The sequence below is a fragment of the Schistocerca serialis genome, chromosome 11 (genome assembly GCF_023864345.2).
Source record: "Schistocerca serialis cubense isolate TAMUIC-IGC-003099 chromosome 11, iqSchSeri2.2, whole genome shotgun sequence".
NCBI classification, from domain to species: domain Eukaryota; kingdom Metazoa; phylum Arthropoda; class Insecta; order Orthoptera; family Acrididae; genus Schistocerca; species Schistocerca serialis.
In genome coordinates, this window is record NC_064648.1 from 154,198,382 (window position 1) to 154,221,000 (window position 22,619).

The following is a 22,619-nucleotide window of genomic DNA, read 5'->3' on the forward strand; positions in this document are numbered from 1 at the left end:
TGTGGTTGACTTGGGGGTGTGTTGGAAAAATTATAGGAATGTGTTGCTTATTTGTTAAGGACGTAGCATACAGAAAACACATGCGACCATTTGTCGACTACTGCTCCAGTCTTTGGGATCCCTGTGAGATTGGATAGGGGAAGACATTGAAACAATTCAAACACTTGCTGTTACATTTGTTACTGGTAGGTTCTGTCAACACACAAGTATTACGGAGAAGCTCCATGAACTCAGATGGACTCCTTGGGGGAAAACAAGGTATTTTTTTCATGAAACTCTATTGAGAAAGTTGAGAGAACCAACATTTGCAACAGATGCAGAACAATACCACTGCCACCAATGTACACCTCAGACAAGGACCGCAAAGATGAGGTAAGAGAAATCACATCTCGAATGGAAGCATAGCTTCATAACAGCAAATACTGCAGATGGATGTGTTGGTCCACAGCTCTAGTGAGCAATTGCCAACCTTCATTAAGTGAACATGCAAGGTGGTTCATTAAAGATTACAAGGGATTCCACTCGCAGTTGTTGAAGACGTCGCACGCTTCGTAGTCCATCTCCGATACTTCCTCAGGATCGACGGACAGTAATCTGTGAAAGTGCTTCCCCATTCACTTGTTGGTACCGTCAGGCAGTAGTCTAGCACGATACACTGCCACGCCACATCTCTGCAGACACTCTTGAAACCAAAAACTTACCAGTGCCAGCTTCTGATATTAGTGAACTGCGAGAGTTAAGATGACGGGCAGTTTAACTTGTGTACGAAGTTGATATTCAGGTTTATAATAGAGGGAAACATTCCACGTGGGAAAAATATATCTAAAAACAAAGATGATGTGACTTACAGAATGAAAGTGCTCGCAGGTCGATAGACACACAAACAAACACAAAGATACACGCGAAATTCTAGCTTTCGCAACCAACGGTTGCTTCGTCAGGAAAGAGGGAAGAGAGGGAAAGACGAAAGGATGTGGGTTTTAAGGGAGAGGGTAAGGAGTCATTCCAATCCCGGGAGTGGAAAGACTTACCTTAGGGGGAAAGAAGGATGGGTATACACTCCCACAAACACACATATCCATCCACACATACACAGACACAAGCAGGAAATGTCTGCTAGTTAGAATTACTAGTGTTGCTTGTTTTGGTTGTGTAAATTGCAGTTCATAGGAAATTAGTTTTCTTTGCGGGCACAAATACTATTAAGGAGCGACCAGTTCACTCGTGCCAAGTGTTCTGCGAACAGGGCTTCCCCGACTGTCATACTATGGACTGTTTCAGGTTGCCAGAGAAGAAGCAAAAGAAGAAGGCCCTCAGGCTGCTGTCCGCTCCCCTCACAGAAGACGGAGCGAGTGACGAGTCCAGTATGGTCCGGGAGGGAATCCCGATGCCGGAGAAGGGGAGGAAAAGGAAGGCGGAGGAGCCGGAGGGCGCAGAGGGAGTGGAGAGTGCGCCGGCACCTGCCGCCACTGCGGCGACTCCAGCGCTGCGCGCCCTGGCCGCCAGCAGCTCCAGCAGTGCAGGTAATTGCTCGTGTGCAGCCTGGCCACACAGCTTATTTTACTTTTCGGTTTGACGATATTATGGCAGTTGTCAAATGGTTGATAGACAGTTAACACAGACAAATAAGCAGTAGGAGCACACGCAGAAAGTCTCGTGCTTCAGTGTGCAGGTCTCCGTAAGTGCCTGGCTCAGTATGATGCCCTCCTACATGAAGGACTCAGAGTGCTGTGCCCCTCAAATGTTTCGCTCATTCTCGTGCAGTCCCCCTCCAGCACCCACACTTCACTCCGTGCCTCCACCACACCAAATGCTTTGCTCAGTGTGCCATCTGCCCCACATGCTTGATGAATGATCAGTCTCTCATTCCCTCCACCCTCTTGGATCAATCTGCCAGCCCTAAACATCTTGGTGCAATCTGCTATTCCCCTCATATTTGACGTAACCTGTCATTCCCTCACACATTTGACTCAGTCTGCCATTCCACCACACTTGGCTCAGTGTGCCATTCCCCCAGACACTTGCCTTAATCTTCCATTCTCCCACACACTTGACTCAGTCTGCCATAAACCCTCCCCTCCCCCACCACACACACACACACACACACACACACACACACACACAGTTGTTTCAATCTGCAAGGCACTGTACAGTATATGGCAGTAGATTGGTTGTGGAATCAGCTTTAATCTTCCCTTCCCCCACACACTTGGATCAGTCTGCTGCCCCCCCCCCCCCCCCCCACACACACTCACTTGGCTCATCCTGCCATTCCCTCCACATACTTGGCTCTATCTGTAATTCCATGCATGCTTTGCACAGTCTGCCAATCACCTACATGCTTGGCTCTATCTCCAATTCCGCTCAAGCTTGAATCAACCAGCCATTCCCTAACACATTTGGCTCGGTCTCCCGTTCTGCCACACTCTTGGCTCAGTGTCCCCCCCCCCCCCCCCCCCCCTCCGCCTCCCTCCCCATACTTGGCTCATATTGCCATTCCTCCACACACTTGCCTCAGTCTTTTATTTCCTCGCACACTTGGCTCAGTCTGCCATCACCTCCTCCACACACACACACACACACACACACACACACACTCTCACTCTCTCTCTCTCTCTCTCGACACATTCTACCGTTCCTCCCACATACTTGGCTCATTCCATCATTCCCCACATACTTGGCTCAACCTGTCATTTCCTCGTACATTTGGCTCGGTCTGCCATTTCACCACACACTTGGCTCGGCCTTGTCCTTGTGTTGGGTGTTGGGTGTCGGGTTCACACCTATAGCATGTGTAGCTCTAGCCCCTCCTGCTTGCCTCAATCTGGCATACCCCAGATAATTGGCTCAATTTGCTATTCCTCCATGAATGTGGCTCATTCTGCCATCTGCACTCCCCCCCCCCACACACACACCTTTGGCTCATTCTGCCATTCCCCCAAACACTTGGCTCAGTCTGCCATTCGCCACATGCTTGGTTTAATTTGCCACTCTCCATCTGCATCTACATACATACTCTGCAAGGCACTGTACAATGTGTGGCAGTAGGATGCTTCTGGATGCAACTTTCTCAGTAGTGTTCCTGCAAAATAATGTTGCCTTCCCTCTGGAGATTCCCATTCCAGTTCCCAAACCATCTCTGTTATACTTGCATGTTGTTCGAACCTACCGGTAGGAAATCTACAGCCCGCCTCTGAATTTTTTTGATGTTTTGTTTAATCTGACCAGGTCGGATTCCCAAATACTCAACACTTGAGCCTACTCAAGAACAGTTTGCACTAGTGTTCTGTACATGGTCGGTCTCCTTTATGGAGGAACCAAACACTCCTAAAATTCTGCCAATAAACCGAAGTTGACCATTCTCCTTCCTTACTGTAATACTCACACGCTTGTTCGATTTCGTATCGCTTTGCACTGTCACACTCAGATATTTAAATGATGTGACTGTGTCAAGCAGCACACAATTAATGGTGTTTCCAGTCACTATGGATTTGTTTTTTCTACATATTTGCATTAACTTCCATTTTTTCCACGTTTAGAGCTAGCTGCCATCATCACACCAAATAGAAATTTTGTCTGAGTCATGTTGTATCAGCTTACCGCCACCGAATGATGAATTCTTCCCATACACCACAGCACAGTACACCATAGCACTACAGCATCAGAAGTGATCTTCAAAACTACTCTCCAATATCCTTGACATTGATTTGTTGTAGAATCTTAGAACTTATTCTGAGCTCAAACATAATGAGGCATCTTGAAAAAAAAATTACCTCAATGCCATCATTTGAAACCCAACTCGCACTTTCTCACATGACATACTGAAAGCTTTGTATTGAGGCAATCAAGTATATGCAGTATTTCTTGATTTCCAAAAAAGGATTTGACTCTGTACCACACCTACACTTATTGTCAAAGGTATGTCATCTGGGATATAAAGTGAAATTTGTGACTGGATTGATGACTTTTGGTAGGGAGGACACAGCACATTATCTCGGATGGAGAGTCGTCGTCAGATATAGAAGTAACTTCAGATGTGCCCTAGGGGAAGTGTTTTGGCCCGTTGATGTTGTATATTAATGACCTTGCAGACAATATTAATAGTAACCTCAGACTTTTTGCAGGTGATGCAATTATCTATAATGAAGTACCATCTGAAAGAAACTGCATAATACAGGGTGATTCAAACAGAATACCCCAACTTTAGGAATTTAAAACTCTGCAACGACAAAAGGCAGAGCTAAGCACTATCTGTCAGCGAATTAAGGGAGCTATAAAGTTTCATTTAGTTGTACATTTGTTCGCCATTTCAGCCAATAAAGTTTTTGGTCCCTTTTTCTTCGAAGGTGCTACTGTAACTGGACTACAGTATCTGGAGATGTTACAGAATTGGCTGTTCCCTCAGCTCGAACAAGAAGCACAACAATTCATATTTCAGCAGGATGGAGCGCCACCACATTGGCACTTATCTGTCCGTAACTACCTGAACGTCAACTACCCGAGGCGATGGATCGGCCGCCAGGCAGCCCGTGACAGAGCACTTCATCACTGGCCTCCAAGAAGCCCTGATCTTACCCCCTGCGATTTTTTTCTTATGGGGGTATGTTAAGGATATGATGTTTCGGCCACCTCTCCCAGCCACCATTGATGATTTGAAACGAGAAATAACAGCAGCTATCCAAACTGTTATGCCTGATATGCTACAGAGAGTGTGGAACGAGTTGGAGTATCGGGTTGAAATTGCTCGTGTGTCTGGAGGGGGCCATATTGAACATCTCTGAACTTGCTTTTGAGTGAAAAAAAACCTTTTTAAATACTCTTTGTAATGATGTATAACAGAAGGTTATATTATGTTTCTTTCATTAAATACACATTTTTAAAGTTGTGGTATTCTTTTTGAATCACCCTGTATTATGTCAGATCTTGATAATATTTGAAAAAGGTGCAGAGATTGAGAATTCACTCTAAATGTTCAGAAATGTAAAATTTTGCACTTCACAAACTAAAGAAATGTGGTATTCTATGACTATAACATAAATGAGTCACAGTTGGAATTGGCCAACTCATACAAATAGCTGGGTGTAACGCTTTGTAGGAGTATGAAATAGAATGATCACAGAGGTTCAGTCATACGTAAAGCAGGTGGCAGACTTTGGTTTACTGGTAGAATACTGGGGAAGTGCAATCAGTCTACAAAGAAGATTGCTTAGAAATCAATCAAGCGACTGGTTCTAGAATATTGCTCGAGTGTGTGGGATCCATACCAGATAGGACTAACAGGGGATATTGAATATATACAAAGAAGGGCAGAATTAATGGTCAAGAGGTTTGTTTAATCAATGGGAGAGTGTCACAGAGATACTGAAGGAAGTGAGCTGGAAGATGCTTGAAGATAGAAATAAACTGTCCTGAGAAAGTCTTTTAATAAAGTTTCGAGAACATACACATTGTTCACATTATAAATCGTCAGGATAAAATTAGAATAATTACTGGATGTCCAGAGGCGTTCAAACAATCACTCTTCCCGCTATCCATATGTGAATAGAATGGGAAGAAACCCTAATAAATGGTTCAATAGGACCTACCCTCTGCCATGCACCTCATGGTGGTTTGCAGAATATAGATGTAGATGCAGACATCGTCAGCAAAGGATTGCAGAATGCTGTGCACCCTGTCTATCGGATCATTTGTGTATATAGAAAGTAACAGTGGTCCTGTCACACTTCGCTGGGCACTCCTGAACACTCACTGTCGATGATAACATACTGGGTTCTATTACTTAAGAAGTCTTCAAGCCTTTCACATGTGTGGAAACCTATTCTGTATGCTTATACCTTCATTAACAGTCTGCAGCGGGGTACTGTATCAAATACTTTTCAGAAATGTAGAAATATGGAATTTGCCTGTTGCCCTTCATCCACAGTTCGCAGTATATCCCATTGCAAAAAGGTGTTGCATGAGCAATGCTTTCTAAAACCCTGCTGATTTGTAGACAGGAGAGTTTTGTTCTCCAACAAGGGAACCTCCCCATCGCACCCCCCTCAGATTTAGTTATAAAATGGCACAGTGGATAGGCCTTGAAAAACTGAACACAGATCAATCGAGAAAACAGGAAGAAGTTGTGTGGAATTATGAAAAAATAAGCAAAATATACAAACTGAGTAGTCCTTTTCTCTGTCTGTCATTCCCTTCACAAGCTTGACTAAGTCCGTCACTCCCCAACATGCTTGACTGAATCTGCCATTCCCCCATGTAACTGGCCAGTCTTCCATTACCACACATTTGATTCAACGTGGCACCCCCTACTACATGCTTTTCTCATTGTGCCGTTCCCCTACATGCTTGATTCATTATGCCTTCCCCACTTGCTTGGCTTAATGTACCACTGCCCCACATGCTCGGAACAGTGTACTGCTCCCCCAATCTGCTATCATCTAACTGCAGAAGTATGAAGTTGTGTGTCTGGGAATGGAGATAGCTGTGAAAGTCAAATGTTAGGCTTATGTCTGTGTATTCAGTTGAAACAGTCACTATTGCTGGTGGCTGGTGTAAGTATAGGACAAGCTCCAGTGGCATACCACTTCTTGCTCTTGCGAGAGGAGCCTTAATTATCTGTTGTCAGAGTGGTTGGCTCATCCTAGGTATACAGTCATTGATATGTGAATTACACTAGTTGCCACTACTGTCTCAACTTTGCCCCAACAAACTTTCATCCTCAATTAATAATTGTTCTCAAGTGTGTGTCTTGAGTGCGATATACTGCCTCAATCTAAATTATATCTCTGTTAATTTTGACAGTAGGATTCCTTTCCTTCCCGAAACCATATAGGCCTGTGTAATTGAATTTACAGCTTGCTACATTTTGGACGTAGTAGACTCACCTCGTAAGGTGGTTCTGTCCTCCTGGATTTTTGAATGGTGCTCAGTGTTGCACCTTATTCTGAACTGATAACTTGAGATAAGTGACATTCAACCTAGCGTGATACTGGTCGGCAAATTTTGGACAGAGGCGAAAGACAGGTAGAGTGTGCCTATCACAGAAATGTATTAGGATACCTGACATTCTTAATATGAAACCTATTGCAAAACAAAAGTCCGAATGAGATTTTCACTCTGCAGCGGAGTGTGCGCTGATATGAAACTTCCTGGCAGATTAAAACTGTGTGCCCGACCGAGACTCGAACTCGGGACCTTTGCCTTTTGCGGGCAAGTGCTCTACCATCTGAGCTACCGGTGCTTCGGTAGCTCAGATGGTAGAGCACTTGCCCGCAAAAGGCAAAGGTCCCGAGTTCGAGTCTCGGTCGGGCACAGTTTTAATCTGCCAGGAAGTTTCAAAAGTCCGAATGTTCATAAAATAAATAAGCTCTCGAGAAAAGATTTTTATTGACAGTAATATTTTACTACATATCTACTTTACTTTTCCACATAATCACCGTTCACATCTGTATACTTCCTGTAAAACTGTGCCAGCTTCTTTAGCCCCTCTGCATAGGAGTCTGCTGCCCGGGAATTGAACCAGTTGGTAACACCAGTTTTGAGTTCATCATTGCTTTGAAATTATTGTCCACCTGGCCACTTTCTTAAATGGAAGAATAGGAAACAGTTGCTTGCTGCAATGTCGGGACTGTATAGAGGGCACCTAAACAATTTCCAATGAAAATATTGAATCTTTTCCTTTGTTTTGGCAGCGATGTGAGGGCGTGTGTTGTTCTCAACACCATTTTTGACTTGTGTGTTTATGCCAGACAACAGTTTCTTGCAGCATTCATTTTGGGTCACATGTGTCAGTTTGATTAGCATTTCACAGTATACGTCAACCGTAATTGTGGACCCATGGTTCCTGAAATCTATCAGAAGGAAGCCCTTTTCATCCCAGAAAACTGTAGCTATCTATTTCAGTCCAAGAATGGATAGCTGTCATTTTCAGTCCAAGAACGGAGATTGCTTAAACTTTATTGGTTTGAGTGAACTTGAATGGTGCCACTGCATTGACTGTTGTTTTTGTTCTGTGTCAGTGTATGATATCAAGGTCTCAATACCCATAAAAGTGTGGGAAAACAAATCACCTTCTATCTTGTCTATAGCACTTCAAAAGCTGTTGTGCACTATGCATACACTCAGTGAGTGTATTTAGAACCCAACTGTTGTGTACATAGTAGTCAGCGTGTACACAACTTTCCCAATAGAGCGCGCCCCGCTAAGCACCACAGCGCAGGCGCAGCGCTCGTCCATCTCCACACTACGAGATGGCGCTGTCTTAGAGACGGACCAAATTCTGCTTCCGCCAATCCGCGTATTAATATGTAACACAGTGAATGAGATCGCTGCTAATGTAGAACCTTTTCTCCTCGCGGATCACACTCGCACAGTGATACCTGAACGCTCGAGGTATTATAACGAGTGTACAGACCTCCGATTAGTCAGTCTGCATCAGTCTGTAGTCAAGTTTCAGTCTGCGCCTAATAAGATTACCATATTCCTGTACATAGCCATGAAGACAAATGAACAGACACTTTGTCAAGTATCAGAGATATGTGAGAATAAGATTAACGTACCAAGACCAAAGGAACTTCACATTGTCAATTGTAAATAGCAGCCAGAACCAAGTTAAGTAATTTTTAGGCTTGTTATTATTTAAATAAAAGTGTGTGAAAATTAATCGAGTTCTGTTTAAAGTTGGTCACCGTCAATCTGCCACTCTAAGCGTGCAAGTGGCATTTCTATCGTCTGACCTAACGGCAGAAGATAAACATGCCACGATAAGACCACGAGACATATTGCTGACACTTGCTACTTCGTTAGAGCGACAAGTCAAATAATCTGATGGTGTGTGTACCGAAGGTCTTACAGTACGCACACCACACCACCTCACATGCTGCTTGTGATATTCAAGCTGTTCAGTGACAGTTCTGTAAATTGATTTTTGAGCAACATTTTGGAATTCATTACCCAGACCACTAATCATCAATTGCCATTCACTTCAGAGTTTTTGGTTCACTTACGCAACAATGTCATAAGTCCAAATTCTGGGGGCTTGCCACTCTGCTGTTCATCTTGAACATATGTGCAGCCATTTTGAAATTCTCAACATCACTTTTGACTTGTTTGTCACCTATCATTTCAGATCCATACACTAAGCATAACTCATGATGGATTTCAGCAGCTGAAGAACCTGTTGCCAGCAAGAATCTAATCACACTGTGCACTTCACAAATTCTGGGCTCTACAATTGTGTCAGCTATTGCGATCAGCTCTCACTGACTGTCAAATGACTGCTAATCGAACTGACACTGCAGTAGTTTCCTAAAGAGACAGCAGACAGCACTGTATGTGTGAAACTTTGTGCAGGCCTACTGTCAGTTAAATGATGGTCACTGGACCTTAGATTTGGAATACACATCGTATACAAATGACATGTCAGACAGGATCAAGAGCACTTTCACATTGTTTTCTTACAATGCTGTTGTCTACAAAAAATTACATTTTTTCTGGCTCTACATCTATGTACATACTTCTCAATCCACCATACGGTACATGGCGGAGGGTAACTTGTACTGCTGCTAGTCATTTCCTTTCGTGTTCCACTCACAAATGTATGTTGATGGTAGTAGACTTCTGCAGTCAGCTGCAAATGCCAGTTGAAGTTTTCTCAATAGCGTTCTGCAAAAAGAGTGTTGTCTTCCCTCCAGGGATTCCCATATGAGTTCACGGAGCATCTCTGGCTACCCTGGCACATTGCTCTTCTGGTATCTGGTATGGAGGGTTTAGGGAATCTTTCTGTATACAGTCTCCAACTATGTCCTAAACCCTTCTTTCTCGTGTCATGACACAGTGTATTCCCAACCACAAGCACTCGATCTTTCACTCTTGCAGCTCCCATGCTTTATTACCTATGAACCTTCCTTCAGTAATTCTGTCATGTCATTTATGTCTTTCCTTACTAAGGGCATTGCATCACTGATTCTGTCTCCTTCCTCATTCCTTTATTGTCTAAGGACATTCATTCATTAATTCTGTCACATCATTTATTTCTTTATCATCTAAGGATCTTTCCTCGTCCTTTTTCTCACATTACTTATTTCCAAAGGCCCCTCATTTCACGTGCCTGCAGCCCAACCGTGTGGCACTGTGTGTCCGCTAGTGCCGTGCCTGATTCTTTCTTTACTTTCAGTACTTTTTATTGTTCCCAGGACTTGTCTTCTTGTTGTGGACATGATAAGTATAAAATGTAATGGATAAATGTAATCACTCATAAGAAGATGGACAGAAGACTTTGGATTCCAGGAAAGTATAGTGCCTCTGTGAAGGGAACCTCATAAAAGCCTCCAGTCTGGACTGATGCAGCAATTCTATGAGGCCTTACTGAGTAACCAAGGCAGCAGATGTCAGAATTAATAAGTGGTTATTTCATTTACTTTTATTTGACAATATTGTACTGGCTCCTTTTTGAGGTAGCTCGTCGAGCTGAACCAAATTTTTTTTCGGTCCAGAAATGTATAAGACAAATTGTTTGTTGTGTGAGCTCAAAAACATCCTGCAGAGGCCTGTTCAAGAAACCGTGTAAGCTTACTGGCCTGTACTGTGTCTCGTAAATCGTGCAGATAATCTTTTTGCCTTATTTCTTCTCGCGTATTGGCCGCCGTCTGATCAGCCGCACTTTAAAAAACGCACACTGTCAGTCACGCCACTGCATTTCCTACAGCCACCACTGTTGCACGAGGGTGCTGCCACAAATGATTATGCTGCTACCAATGACATGCAAACACGGGGGTGCTACTACGAATGATTTTGCTGCTACCAATGATATGCAAACATCCTCTTTCCAGAACTCCAGTGGCGGGTGTAGTTAAGTTCAAACATCGGTGTATGTGCCATTTCACAACATTTACAGACTTTCATAGTGGTCAGGGCTCATTGTCTACAGAACAGTCATTGTATTGAAGACTGGCTGAATTGTAAATCTTTGTAAATTAATACATTTCAACATTCATATCTACTGTTAGCAATTGATGCCACAACTGCACCAAACAAAATTGTGTATTACTTTTACTATTTGATATTAGATGTAAAATTCTCTGCCCACAAACTGCATCTGCTCCTTGCTCCTGTGTGCACTAAAGAAACGCACTGTGTGCTTAGGAAGTTACAACACTTCTGATGGCTATTAAGTGCTTTCATCAGTTGTTAAATGATTGTACACGGCACAATTTAGTAAAACTCCTGTCACTTCTCCTGTATTTATCAATCTTATACATCCTCGATGCCAGGGTCACTTGCAACAAATTGTATAGATTTAACAAGACAGGTTAGTAAGCTACTTATGCTGTGAGTAGCCTAACGGAACATTGCAGGCTGGCATTTGTAATAGCACCCATGACTGACTAGTAAGTGTATGAACATCAAGTAATTACTCTGATTGACACCGTATTTACTCGAATCTAAGCCGTACTTTTTTTCCGGTTTTTGTAATCCAAAAAACCGCCTGCGGCTTAGAATCGAGTGCAAAGTAAGCTCTAGTTCTGAAAAATGTTCTGCCGTCAAATATATGTCACGCTACACAGGTATGCTTTGCAGGCACAAAGATAAATACTGGCGCCAAAACCTCTGCGTCAGTAAATAAATTAAAAGGTAAAAGAATGTAAACATTATGCCATGTAGCCTTTCGTGTTTGCTGCTATTTCATTTAAATCCTGTCTGCCTAATAAACTACGAAACCAGAACAGCAAACGCGGAAGAATATACATATCATGTCATGTTTATATTCGTATTATTCTTATGCTGAATAGTGATACAGTCAGAAACTAAACACAGCAACTGACTAGATTTTTAAATCTAAGATGACCCTAATTTCTATGCAGGATGTAACATACTAAAGAGTCGTCTGCAAAGATTTTCAAATGGAGAAAAATTTTCGCTAAACTCTCGTTCAGAACATCATCTATCATACGCAGTCTATTATTTGGTTCTTGTTGATCATTATCAAAGAAAGCAGCAGTTTAAGTAACAACAAATAGCAGGCTCTCGCCATTGTTTCGCTTATGAGACAGTTCCTCTCTTTTTTTTAATTGTAAGCCGTAGCGCGCACAAAAGCAAACCTTGCCGTGAGCGGCGACAGGTCGTAAACACGCATTATCAGAATGTAACAAACAATGCATGACACAGTACAATAATGCATTTTCAGCTTAGAGTGACATAAACACCTATAACAAAGAGAACGGCACTTATCAGATCAAAGCAAAATAAGCAATCAATTCAAACCAGACGAAGCACGCGATAAAGGAAGGGTACCCGTATAAATACAGACGAAGCACCTGACACATAGCAATGGCTACATGGTAAAGCTTAACTGTTAAGCTTACGACTCGAACCAAACTACTGTAGCTGTATCTTCATCCATTCGACCTCGATTGTGTTTCACGTTACAATGGACCAACTGTTTTTCGATTTGGAGGGACGGTCTAAAACTTTTCTCTCACCTTGAATTTCGAGTCTCAAATTTCAGGTGCGGCTTAGATTCGGGATTAATTTTTTTACTTGATTTCGAGTCTCATTTTTCGGGTGCGGCTTAGATTCGAGTGCGGCTTAGATTTGAGTAAATACGGTAATGTAGTGATCACATATTTCAGTGATTCAATCTTGATCGAACAAACCACGAGACTGGCATGTAATTTAGTGACTGTGCTGTTTGAATGCTAGCTGCTGACTGATTGTGTAATTGTGGGTATTTAAAGTTATGCATAGGACAGCTACTGGAAAATATCAAAATATAGAGCTGTTACATTTACATAAAAGATAAAAGAAATAAAAAATGCATAAATACTTTGGACATAGACACTGTTTTCATTAATAAGTGGACGGAGGTCCTTAAATTCGTGCAAATAAGCTTATATGTTATGAGCCATAAGCTTTTATTGGGCACTGGGAGTTCCACAGATCGCAAAGAACTTTAGGGAAACTCAGATGATCTAATTGAAATATTTCATGAACTTATCTATTTTCCTAGGAAAGTTGTGCACTTTCAGAGAAGGAAAAATTAAGACTACAAGACAATAATACCACAATTTCAAAAGGATTTCATTTTAAGATTCAAACATTCCCCCTAAGGTAAGTCTTTCCGCTCCCGGGATTGGAATGACTCCTTACCCTCTCCCTTAAAACCCACATCCTTTTGCCTTTCCCTCTCCTTCCCTCTTTCCTGATGAGGCAACAGTTTGTTGCGAAAGCTTGAATTTTGTGTGTATGTTTGTGTTTGTTTGTGTGTCTGTCGACCTGCCAACACTTTCATTTGGTAAGTCACATCATCTTTGTTTTTAGATATATTTTTCCTACGTGGAATGTTTCCCTCTATTATAACCATATCATTAATTTGAACCCAACAATTACGTTTGTTATTGTCGCTGTTGCATTTCGAAATCTTTCCTGTCGTCTTTTTCTCTTTATTTTCTCCTTCTGTTTTTACCAGTAGTCTCACTTTGTATTCACCTTCCCCTTTTTACCGTAATCTACTATACAATTTTATCCCGCCTATATATACTCAATAATACGTAACCCACTTCCAAACCATAACCAACAAAATTTTATTTTCCGCTTTTAACACTACCGCGGCTATAAAATCCACCGTTTCTAGGTCAATAACTGCTGCTTTCACGTATTGAACAACCATTTCGGCTAGTTGTAATAACTTTCACTGTATTTCCACTTCCGTTTTTCGCATATCACTGATCATTTTAGCCGCTCCCCACAGGTTTTAACGTCATTATTTCTTCGTCAGACCATTGTTAGCCCCATTTTCGTATTCTTTCACCACAACACCACTCCTTTTAATACGTTTTTTCGAAATTTTCCCGAATTTCTCCGTCCTTTAACGTGTTTTAGCGGCAACACAACCACCTAACCTTTATGCACATCGCTGTCTACCAACCCAAGTTCACCACAGGATCAACTTAACCAACACTTTTTCGCCGTTTTTCATACCAGATCTCCAGTTGCTTTCTACTTCACCTTTATCTCTCCCCATATATTTTTATCTTTCATTTTCATTTCAACCTCATGTTAAACTTTCCACCTTCTAACATCATGTCACCCTCACAACACCCCCACAACGACCCCATTAAGTTTTATTTACACTCCCTCCGCAAACATGCCTTCACCCTAGCCAGATTATGCTCACATATTTTATTTTCTCAGGCTTGTCTGACATTTGGCATAACCCCCAAAGGCCTCACACTTAAAGTTCCCCTCTCTGGCTGCAACCCTTCTTTCCATCAGTCCCTATACCAGTTCCAAACTGAACAATCCATGGCCCTCACCCACCTAATCCTTCACCTACACATCAACTCAGCCAATGAACACACCCGTCAACTCCTATCCTTAATAAAAGTCCTCAATCTTTCCTCTCCCACATCCACACCGGCTATTCAGAGCATCCTCCTACAGGCCAACCGCAAACTAGAACAGCATGCCACCCTTCACCTCAAAAAAACTATCCAATCTCCTGCTTTCCCACCTCCGGAAAGGCAACTCACTCACCCTTCACTACCTTTCCAGCAAACCTCAACCACCTCTCATTGCACACAAACCCAGTCTCTCCCATCTACTCAATCTCCCACTTCCCGCTCCACTCCCTCCAAAACCTCAAAATTCCAATCAACACAATCTGGTACCACAACACCCTAATTCAGTAGTTAACCTTTCCTCCAAACCTCTCTCCCAATCCGAAACCTCTGTCCTATCCAAAGGCCTTACCTTCAGCCCCACTCCCAGATTCAACGAAACAGCCCTCGTCAAAGATTTACTGTCCTACACTCGTACTCTCTGCTGGAAGTATCACTTTGCCACGAAGAAAAATGATCCTAATCCTACCCCTAATGATCCAACTCCCCAAGACACTATCCAAATTGAACCCTGCCTGGAACAGTTCCGTCCTCCATCACAGCGGGACCCACCTCCTCTTCCTCAAAATCACCCTCTCCAAACCTTCCAGGAATTTCTGACTTCCAACCTTGCCTCTCAATCCTTCTTAAAAAACCTTAATCCTACTCCCAACATCACCACTGCTGAAGCCCAGGCTATCCGTGATCTGAAGGCTGACCGGTCCATCGTCATTCTTCCGGCGGACAAGGGTTCCACGACCATGGTACTTGATCGTCGGGAGTATGTGGCTAAGGGACTGCGTCAGCTTTCAGACAACACCACCTACAAAGTTTGCCAAGGTAATCCCATTCCTGATGTCCAGGCGGAGCTTCAAGGAATCCTCAGAACCTTAGGCCCCCTACAAAACCTTTCACCTGACTCCATCAACCTCCTGACCCCACCGACACCCCGCACCCCTACCTTCTACCTTCTTCCTAAAATTCACAAACCGAATCATCCCGGCCGCCCCATTGTAGCTGGTTACCAAGCCCCCACAGAACGTATCTCTGCCTACGTAGATCAACACCTTCAACCCATTACATGCAGTCTCCCATCCTTCATCAAAGACACCAACCACTTTCTCGAACGCCTGGAATCCTTACCCAATCCGTTACCCCCAGAAACCATCCTTGTAACCATTGATGCCACTTCCTTATACACAAATATCCCGCACGTCCAGGGCCTCGCTGCGATGGAGCACCTCCTTTCACGCCGATCACCTGCCACCCTACCTAAAACCTCATTCCTCATTACCTTAGCCAGCTTCATCCTGACCCACAACTTCTTCACTTTTGAAGGCCAGACATACCAACAATTAAAGGGAACAGCCATGGGTACCAGGATGGCCCCTTCATACGCCAACCTATTCATGGGTCGCTTAGAGGAAGCCGTCTTGGTTACCCAGGCCTGCCAACCCAAAGTTTGGTGCAGATTTATTGATGACATCTTCATGATCTGGACTCACAGTGAAGAAGAACTCCAGAATTTCCTCTCCAGCCTCAACTCCTTTGGTTCCATCAGATTCACCTGGTCCTACTCCAAATCCCATGCCACTTTCCTTGATGTTGACCTCCACCTGTCCAATGGCCAGCTTCACACATCCGTCCACATCAAACCCACCAACAAGCAACAGTACCTCCATTACGACAGCTGCCACCCATTCCACATCAAACGGTCCCTTCCCTACAGCCTAGGTCTTCGTGGCAAACGAATCTGCTCCAGTCTGGAATCCCTGAAGCATTACACCAACAACCTGACAACAGCTTTCGCATCCCGCAACTACCCTCCCGACCTGGTACAGAAGCAAATAACCAGAGCCACTTCCTCATCCTCTCAAACCCAGAACCTCCCACAGAAGAACCACAAAAGTGCCCCACTTGTGACAGGATACTTTCCGGGACTGGATCAGATTCTAAATGTGGCTCTCCAGCAGGGATACGACTTCCTCAAATCCTGCCCTGAAATGAGATCCATCCTCCATGAAATCCTCCCCACTCCACCAAGAGTGTCTTTGCACCATCCACCTAACCTCCGTAACCTCTTAGTTCATCCCTATGAAATCCCCAAACCACCTTCCCTACCCTCTGGCTCCTACCCTTGTAACCGCCCCCCCCCCCCCCCCCCCCCCGGTGTAAAACCTGTCCCATGCACCCTCCCACCACCACCTACTCCAGTCCTGTAACCCGGAAGGTGTACACAATCAAAGGCAGAGCCACGTGTGAAAGCACCCACGTGATCTACCAACTGACCTGCCTACACTGTGATGCATTCTATGTGGGAATGACCAGCAACAAACTGTCCATTCGCATGAATGGACACAGGCAGACAGTGTTTGTTGGTAATGAGGATCACCCTGTGGCTAAACATGCCTTGGTGCACGGCCAGCACATCTTGGCACAGTGTTACACCGTCCGGGTTATCTGGATACTTCCCACTAACACCAACCTATCCGAACTCCGGAGATGGGAACTTGCTCTTCAATATATCCTCTCTTCCCGTTATCCACCAGGCCTCAATCTCCGCTAATTTCAAGTTGCTGCCACTCATACCTCACCTGTCATTCAACAACATCTTTGCCTCTGCACTTCTGCCTCGACTTGACATCTCTGCCCAAACTCTTTGTCTTTAAATATGTCTGCTTGTGTCTGTATATGTGTGGATGGATATGTGTGTGTTTGGGAGTGTATACCCGTCCTTTTTTCCCCCTAAGGTAAGTCTTTCCGCTCCCGGGATTGGAATGACTCCTTACCCTCTCCCTTAAAACCCACATCCTTTTGTCTTTCCCTCTCCTTCCCTCTTTCCTGATGAGGCAACAGTTTGTTGCGAAAGCTTGAATTTTGTGTGTATGTTTGTGTGTCTGTCGACCTGCCAGCACTTTCATTTGGTAAGTCACATCATCTTTGTTTTTAGACATAGTTTTAGTGAATTATAAATGTTGAATGTTTCATTAAAAAAATACTGCTCTACTTACAATGTTGCCAGTAGCCCATAAACTATACACCGAATAATAAAGGTTTGAAAATGCGGCTTATGTAAGAATTTGGTGATTTCATATATTCAAAATACATGCATTATTTACAGAAGACACAGTCAGATGTAAATGTAGATTTGTACGAGGAGTTCCCAAAAATTCAGAATTATATTGCCGTGTGTGGAGCTTGTGTAGTACACACTTCTGCCACTAGGTATGAATAGCACAACTCATTGCCATTCAGTTCTGCCTGTATTGTTGAGGTGGCTTGTTCTGCTCATCTGCAGTGATTGTTTTTGCTAGTGCTGTTATGTTTTTGTTTTGTTTTTGTTATGGCAAGTTTAAGTGAACAATGTGCAGCTGCGATATTTTGTTTTCTACTTGCTACAAATGCTGCTGAAACTGTTTTAATGTTGAAAACAGCTCACCGAGGTGACACTATGGGAAAATCTCGGGTGTACGAGTGGTTTGCTCGATTTAAAATTGGCAACATGTCGATTGGTGACAAACCTCATTCCGGACATCTGTCAAGTGACGAAATCGACGAGCTCGTGCTCGCAGACTGTCGAAAGACAATTGATCACTGTCAGAGATCTCTGCCCCTAGTAGCTGAGTGGTCAGTGCGACAGAATGTCAGTCCAAAGGGCCTGGGTTCGTTTCCCAGCTGGGTCGGAGACTGGGTGTTGTGTTGTCCTTATCGTCATCATTTCATCCCCATCGACGCACAAGTCACCGAAGTGGCGTCAAAACGAAAGACTTGCACCCGGCAAACGGTCTACCCGACGGGAGGCCCAAGTCACGTGACATTTACATTTTACTGTCAGAGATCAGTGGGTTAGTCAGAGCTCGGTTCTGCGAATTTTAGCAGAAGATTTGGCAATGAAAATGGCTGCTGCCAAGTTTGTTCCTCAGGTTCTGACTGACAGTGAAAAGGAATGTTGAGATTTGGCTAGAAATGGCACAGTTCCACTGCCCCATGCAGCTTACTCGCATGGCCTGGCTCCGTGTGACTTTTTCTTTTTTCCACACACGAAAAGAGGCACGAAAGGGCACTGATTCGACAACATTGAAGAAGTTGAGGAAAAAAATGAGGGAGGAGCTGTCAGCCATTTCTAAAGATGACTACAGAAAATTGTTTCGAACAGTGGAAGCACCATTGGGACAAATGTATTAGTTATAATGGAGAGTATTTTGAACAGGTTAAGGTTGTTACATAAACAATTCCCCCCCCCCTCCTTCCCCCCCCCCCCCCCCCCCCTCGAGTAGCCCCTCATACACCCACACACTGTCGGTAGGTATTTTAATGATTTAGAGTTGCAGTTCCCCGCAACAGGTAGGCCCGTCACCGTAATGCATTAGTCTTGTTTACACAAGTCATGTTTTTTTAAGTAAGTACCGTTTTGAAATTAAAAAAAGAAGTGCTAAGGTATCTCAATAATTTTATTTTTACGTGAAAGCCTGTACCTTAATCTACTTTTCTACATAATTTCCATCAATATTGAGGCAGTTGTCATAATGTTGTACCAGTTCTTGAATACCCTCCTTATAGAAGTCTGCCACCTGACTTGTTAACCACTGCATCACCGCTGTTTTGACTTCGTCATCGTCTTGAAGACGCTGACTGCCCAGGTGTTTCTTCAAGTGCAGGAACAGATGGTAGTCACTGGGCGCAAGATCGGAGCTGTATGGAGGATGATTTCGAGTTTCCCATTGAAAAGATGTGAGGAGATCTTCGGTCTGATCCGCCACATGTGGATGGGCATTGTCTTGCAGCAAAACGATGCCCTTGCTCAACTTCCACGGACTGTTGCTTTGATTCTGGTGTGACGTAGGCCACGTGTGTTTCATCACCCGTAACAGTTTGGCTTAAGAAATGATCACCGTCGTTGCTGTACCGCTCAAGAAAAGTCAGTGCACTGTCTAAACATTTGGTTTTGTGCACATCTGTCAACATTTTCGGTACCCAACCTGGGCACAATTTCCGGTAATTCAAGTGCTCGGTCACAATGCCATACAAAACACCACGAGAAACATTAGGAAAGTCATCCCGCAAGGAGGAAATCATAAAGTGTCTGTTTTCTCTCACCTTATTGTCCACTTCCTGCACCAAACTTTCATTAATGACCAAAGGACGTCCACTCCATGGATCATCGTGCACATTTGTGTGGCCATCTTTAAATGCTCTCACCCACTTTCTTACCATTCCATCACTGATAATGTTTTCTCCATAAACTACAGAGATCTCACAATGAATATAGATTGCTTTTAGGCCTTTAGTACTAATAAATCTTATAACAGCCCGTACTTCACAGTCGGCGGGACCCGTGATTATCGGAGGCATCTTTATGGAAAAAAATCAAGTCAATCGTAAAATGCGTTTTAGACAGGTACGTGCCGAGTAAAACTCTGAGGGATGGGAAAAACCCACCGTGGTTCAACAACAAAATTAGGAAACTACTGCAAAAGCAAAGAGAGCTTCACTCCAAGTTTAAATGCAGCCAAAACCTCTCAGACAAACAGAAGCTAGACGATGTCAAAGTTAGTGTAAGGAGGGCTATGCGTGAAGCGTTCAGTGAATTCGAAAGTAAAATTCTATGTACTGACTTGACAGAAAATCCTAGGAAGTTCTGGTCTTACGTTAAATCAGTAAGTGGCTCGAAACAGCATATCCAGACACTCCAGGATGGTGATGGCATTGAAACAGAGGATGACACGCATAAAGCTGAAATACTAAACTTCTTTTTCCAAAGCTGTTCACAGAGGAAGACCGCATTGCAGTTCCTTCTCTAAATCCTCGCATGAACGGAAAAAATGGCTGACATCGAAATAAGTGTCCAACGAATAGAAAAGCAACTGGAATCACTCAACAGAGGAAAGTCCACTGGACCTGATGGGATACCAATTCGATTCTACGCAGAGTACGTGAAAGAACTTGCCCCCCTTCTAACAGCCGTGTACCGCAAGTCTCTAGAGGAACGGAAGGTTCCAAATGATTGGAAAAGAGCACAGGTAGTCCCAGTCTTCAAGAAGGGTCATCGAGCAGATGCGCAAAACTATAGACCTATATCTCTGACATCGATCTGTTGTAGAATTTTAGAACATGTTTTTTGCTCGAGTATCATGTCGTTTTTGGAAACCCAGAATCTACTATGTAGGAATCATCATGGATTCCGGAAACAGCGATCGTGTGAGACCCAACTCGCTTTATTTGTTCATGAGACCCAGAAAATATTAGATACAGGCTCCCAGGTAGATGCTATTTTCCTTGACTTCCGGAAGGCGTTCGATACAGTTTCGCATTGTCGCCTGATAAACAAAGTAAGAGCCTACAGAATATCAGACCGGCTGTTTGGCTGGATTGAAGAGTTTTTAGCAAACAGAACACAGCATGTTGTTATCAATGGAGAGACGTCTACAGACGTTAAAGTAACCTCTGGCGTGCCACAGGGGAGTGTTATGGAACCATTGCTTTTCACAATATATATAAATGGCCTAGTAGATAGTGTCGGAAGTTCCATGCGGCTTTTCACGGATGATGCTGTAGTATACAGAGAAGTTGCGGCAGAAAATTGCAGTGAAATGCAGGAAGATCTGCCGCAGATAGGAACGTGGTGCAGGGAGTGGCAACTGACACTTAACATAGACAAATGTAATGTATTACGAATACATAGAAGGAAGGATCCTTTATTGTACGATTATATGATAGCGGAACAAACACTGATAGCAGTTACTTCTGTAAAATATCTGGGAGTATGCGTGCGGAACGATTTGAAGTGGAATGATCATATAAAATCAATTGTTGGTAAGGCAGGTACCAGGTTGAGATTCGTTGGGAGAGTCCTTAGAAAATGTAGTCCATCAACAATGGAGGTGGCTTACAAAACACTCGTTTGACCTGTACTTGAGTATTGCTCATCGGTGTGGGATCCGTACCAGATCGGGTTGACGGAGAAGATAGAGAAGATCCAAAGAAGAGCGGTGCATTTTGTCACAGGGTTATTTGGTAAGCATGATAGCGTTACGGATATGTTTAGCAAACTCGAGTGGCAGACTCTGCAAGAGAGGCGCTCCGCACCGCGGTGTAGCTTGCTGTCCAGGTTTCGAGAGGGTGTGTTTCTGGATGAGGTATTGAATATATTGCTTCCCTCTACTTATACCTCCCGAGGAGATCTCGAATGTAAAATTAAAGACATTCGGGCGGCACAGAGGCTTTCAGACAGTCGTTCTTCCCGCGAACCATACGCGACTGGAACAGAAAAGGGAGGTAATGACAGTGGCACGTAAAGTGCCCTCCGCCACACACCGTTGGGTGGCTTGCGGAGTATAAGTGTAGATGTAGATGTAGAATCACTCAGTACACAATGTAAACAAGGAAGAAACAGACTGTAATGGTGTCAGTGCGTAGATTAAGGTACAGACTTTCGTGTAAAAATAAAAGTATTGAGATATCTTAGTACGTCTTTTCTTTAGTTTCAAAACGGTACTTACTTAAAAAACATGCCTCGTATTTAGTTTGTTACCAGGCCTGGCAGAGTATACTGGTATAAGGGGCGTGAACAGCATCAGATGTTGAGTGATCACTGGGAAGGACACAGACTTGTGTCATATTAAAGGATATCCTTTCTTTCAGGAGTGCTAGTTCTGCAAGGTTCGCAGGAGAACTTCTGTTAAACTTGGAAGGTAGGAGACGACGTACTGGCAGAAGTGAAGCTGTGAGGACGGGGCGTGAGTCATGCTTGGGTAGCTCAAATGGTAGAGCATTTGCCTGCGAAAGGCGAAGGTTCCTAAGTGAGTCTCAGTCCAGCACACAGTTTTAATCTGCCAGGAAGTTTCATATCAGCGCACACTCCGCTGCAGAGTGAAAATCTCATTCTGACAAGGTGTCATATTCATCGAGACAGCATTATCGGCACCTCACAGAGTGTGGAAGGCATCTCATTTTGGGTCTCCATTTGGCTGGCTAGTCAAATTTTGCAATCTGTACATTTGTGGAGCGTTTGGATGTGAGGTTGGGCCAGTGTCGGATTGCAGGAGACGTGAGGGCGGGCACACTCGTCATCAAAGTCCCGGATGACCACTGAGGAGGATCGCCATTTCATGCACTGAGCACACTGCAACTTCTTCAGGTCAGACTCCCTGCACTGGTGTCAGAGACTAGCGAAAGCCAGACTTGGAAACTACTGTCCCACACCTAGGCAGCTATTAATATCACAAAGCAAACAGCTGCATTTGGAGT

At 43.7% G+C, this 22,619-nt stretch overlaps 2 protein-coding genes across 2 annotated transcripts in view; one reads left to right on the forward strand and one right to left on the reverse strand.

Annotated features, from left to right (window-relative positions):
• The window catches only part of LOC126427096 (something about silencing protein 10), a 197,419-nt gene that overhangs the window by 165,373 nt on the left and 9,427 nt on the right, over positions 1 to 22,619 (forward strand). The window contains exon 8 of the mRNA XM_050089299.1: positions 1,282 to 1,523. Within this exon, the coding sequence (XP_049945256.1) occupies positions 1,282 to 1,523 (242 nt within the window). The remainder of the gene's footprint in view (positions 1 to 1,281; positions 1,524 to 22,619) is intronic.
• LOC126427094 (zinc finger protein ZFP2-like) overlaps positions 1 to 22,619 on the reverse strand; it is a 718,966-nt gene that overhangs the window by 134,616 nt on the left and 561,731 nt on the right. The window lies entirely within an intron of this gene.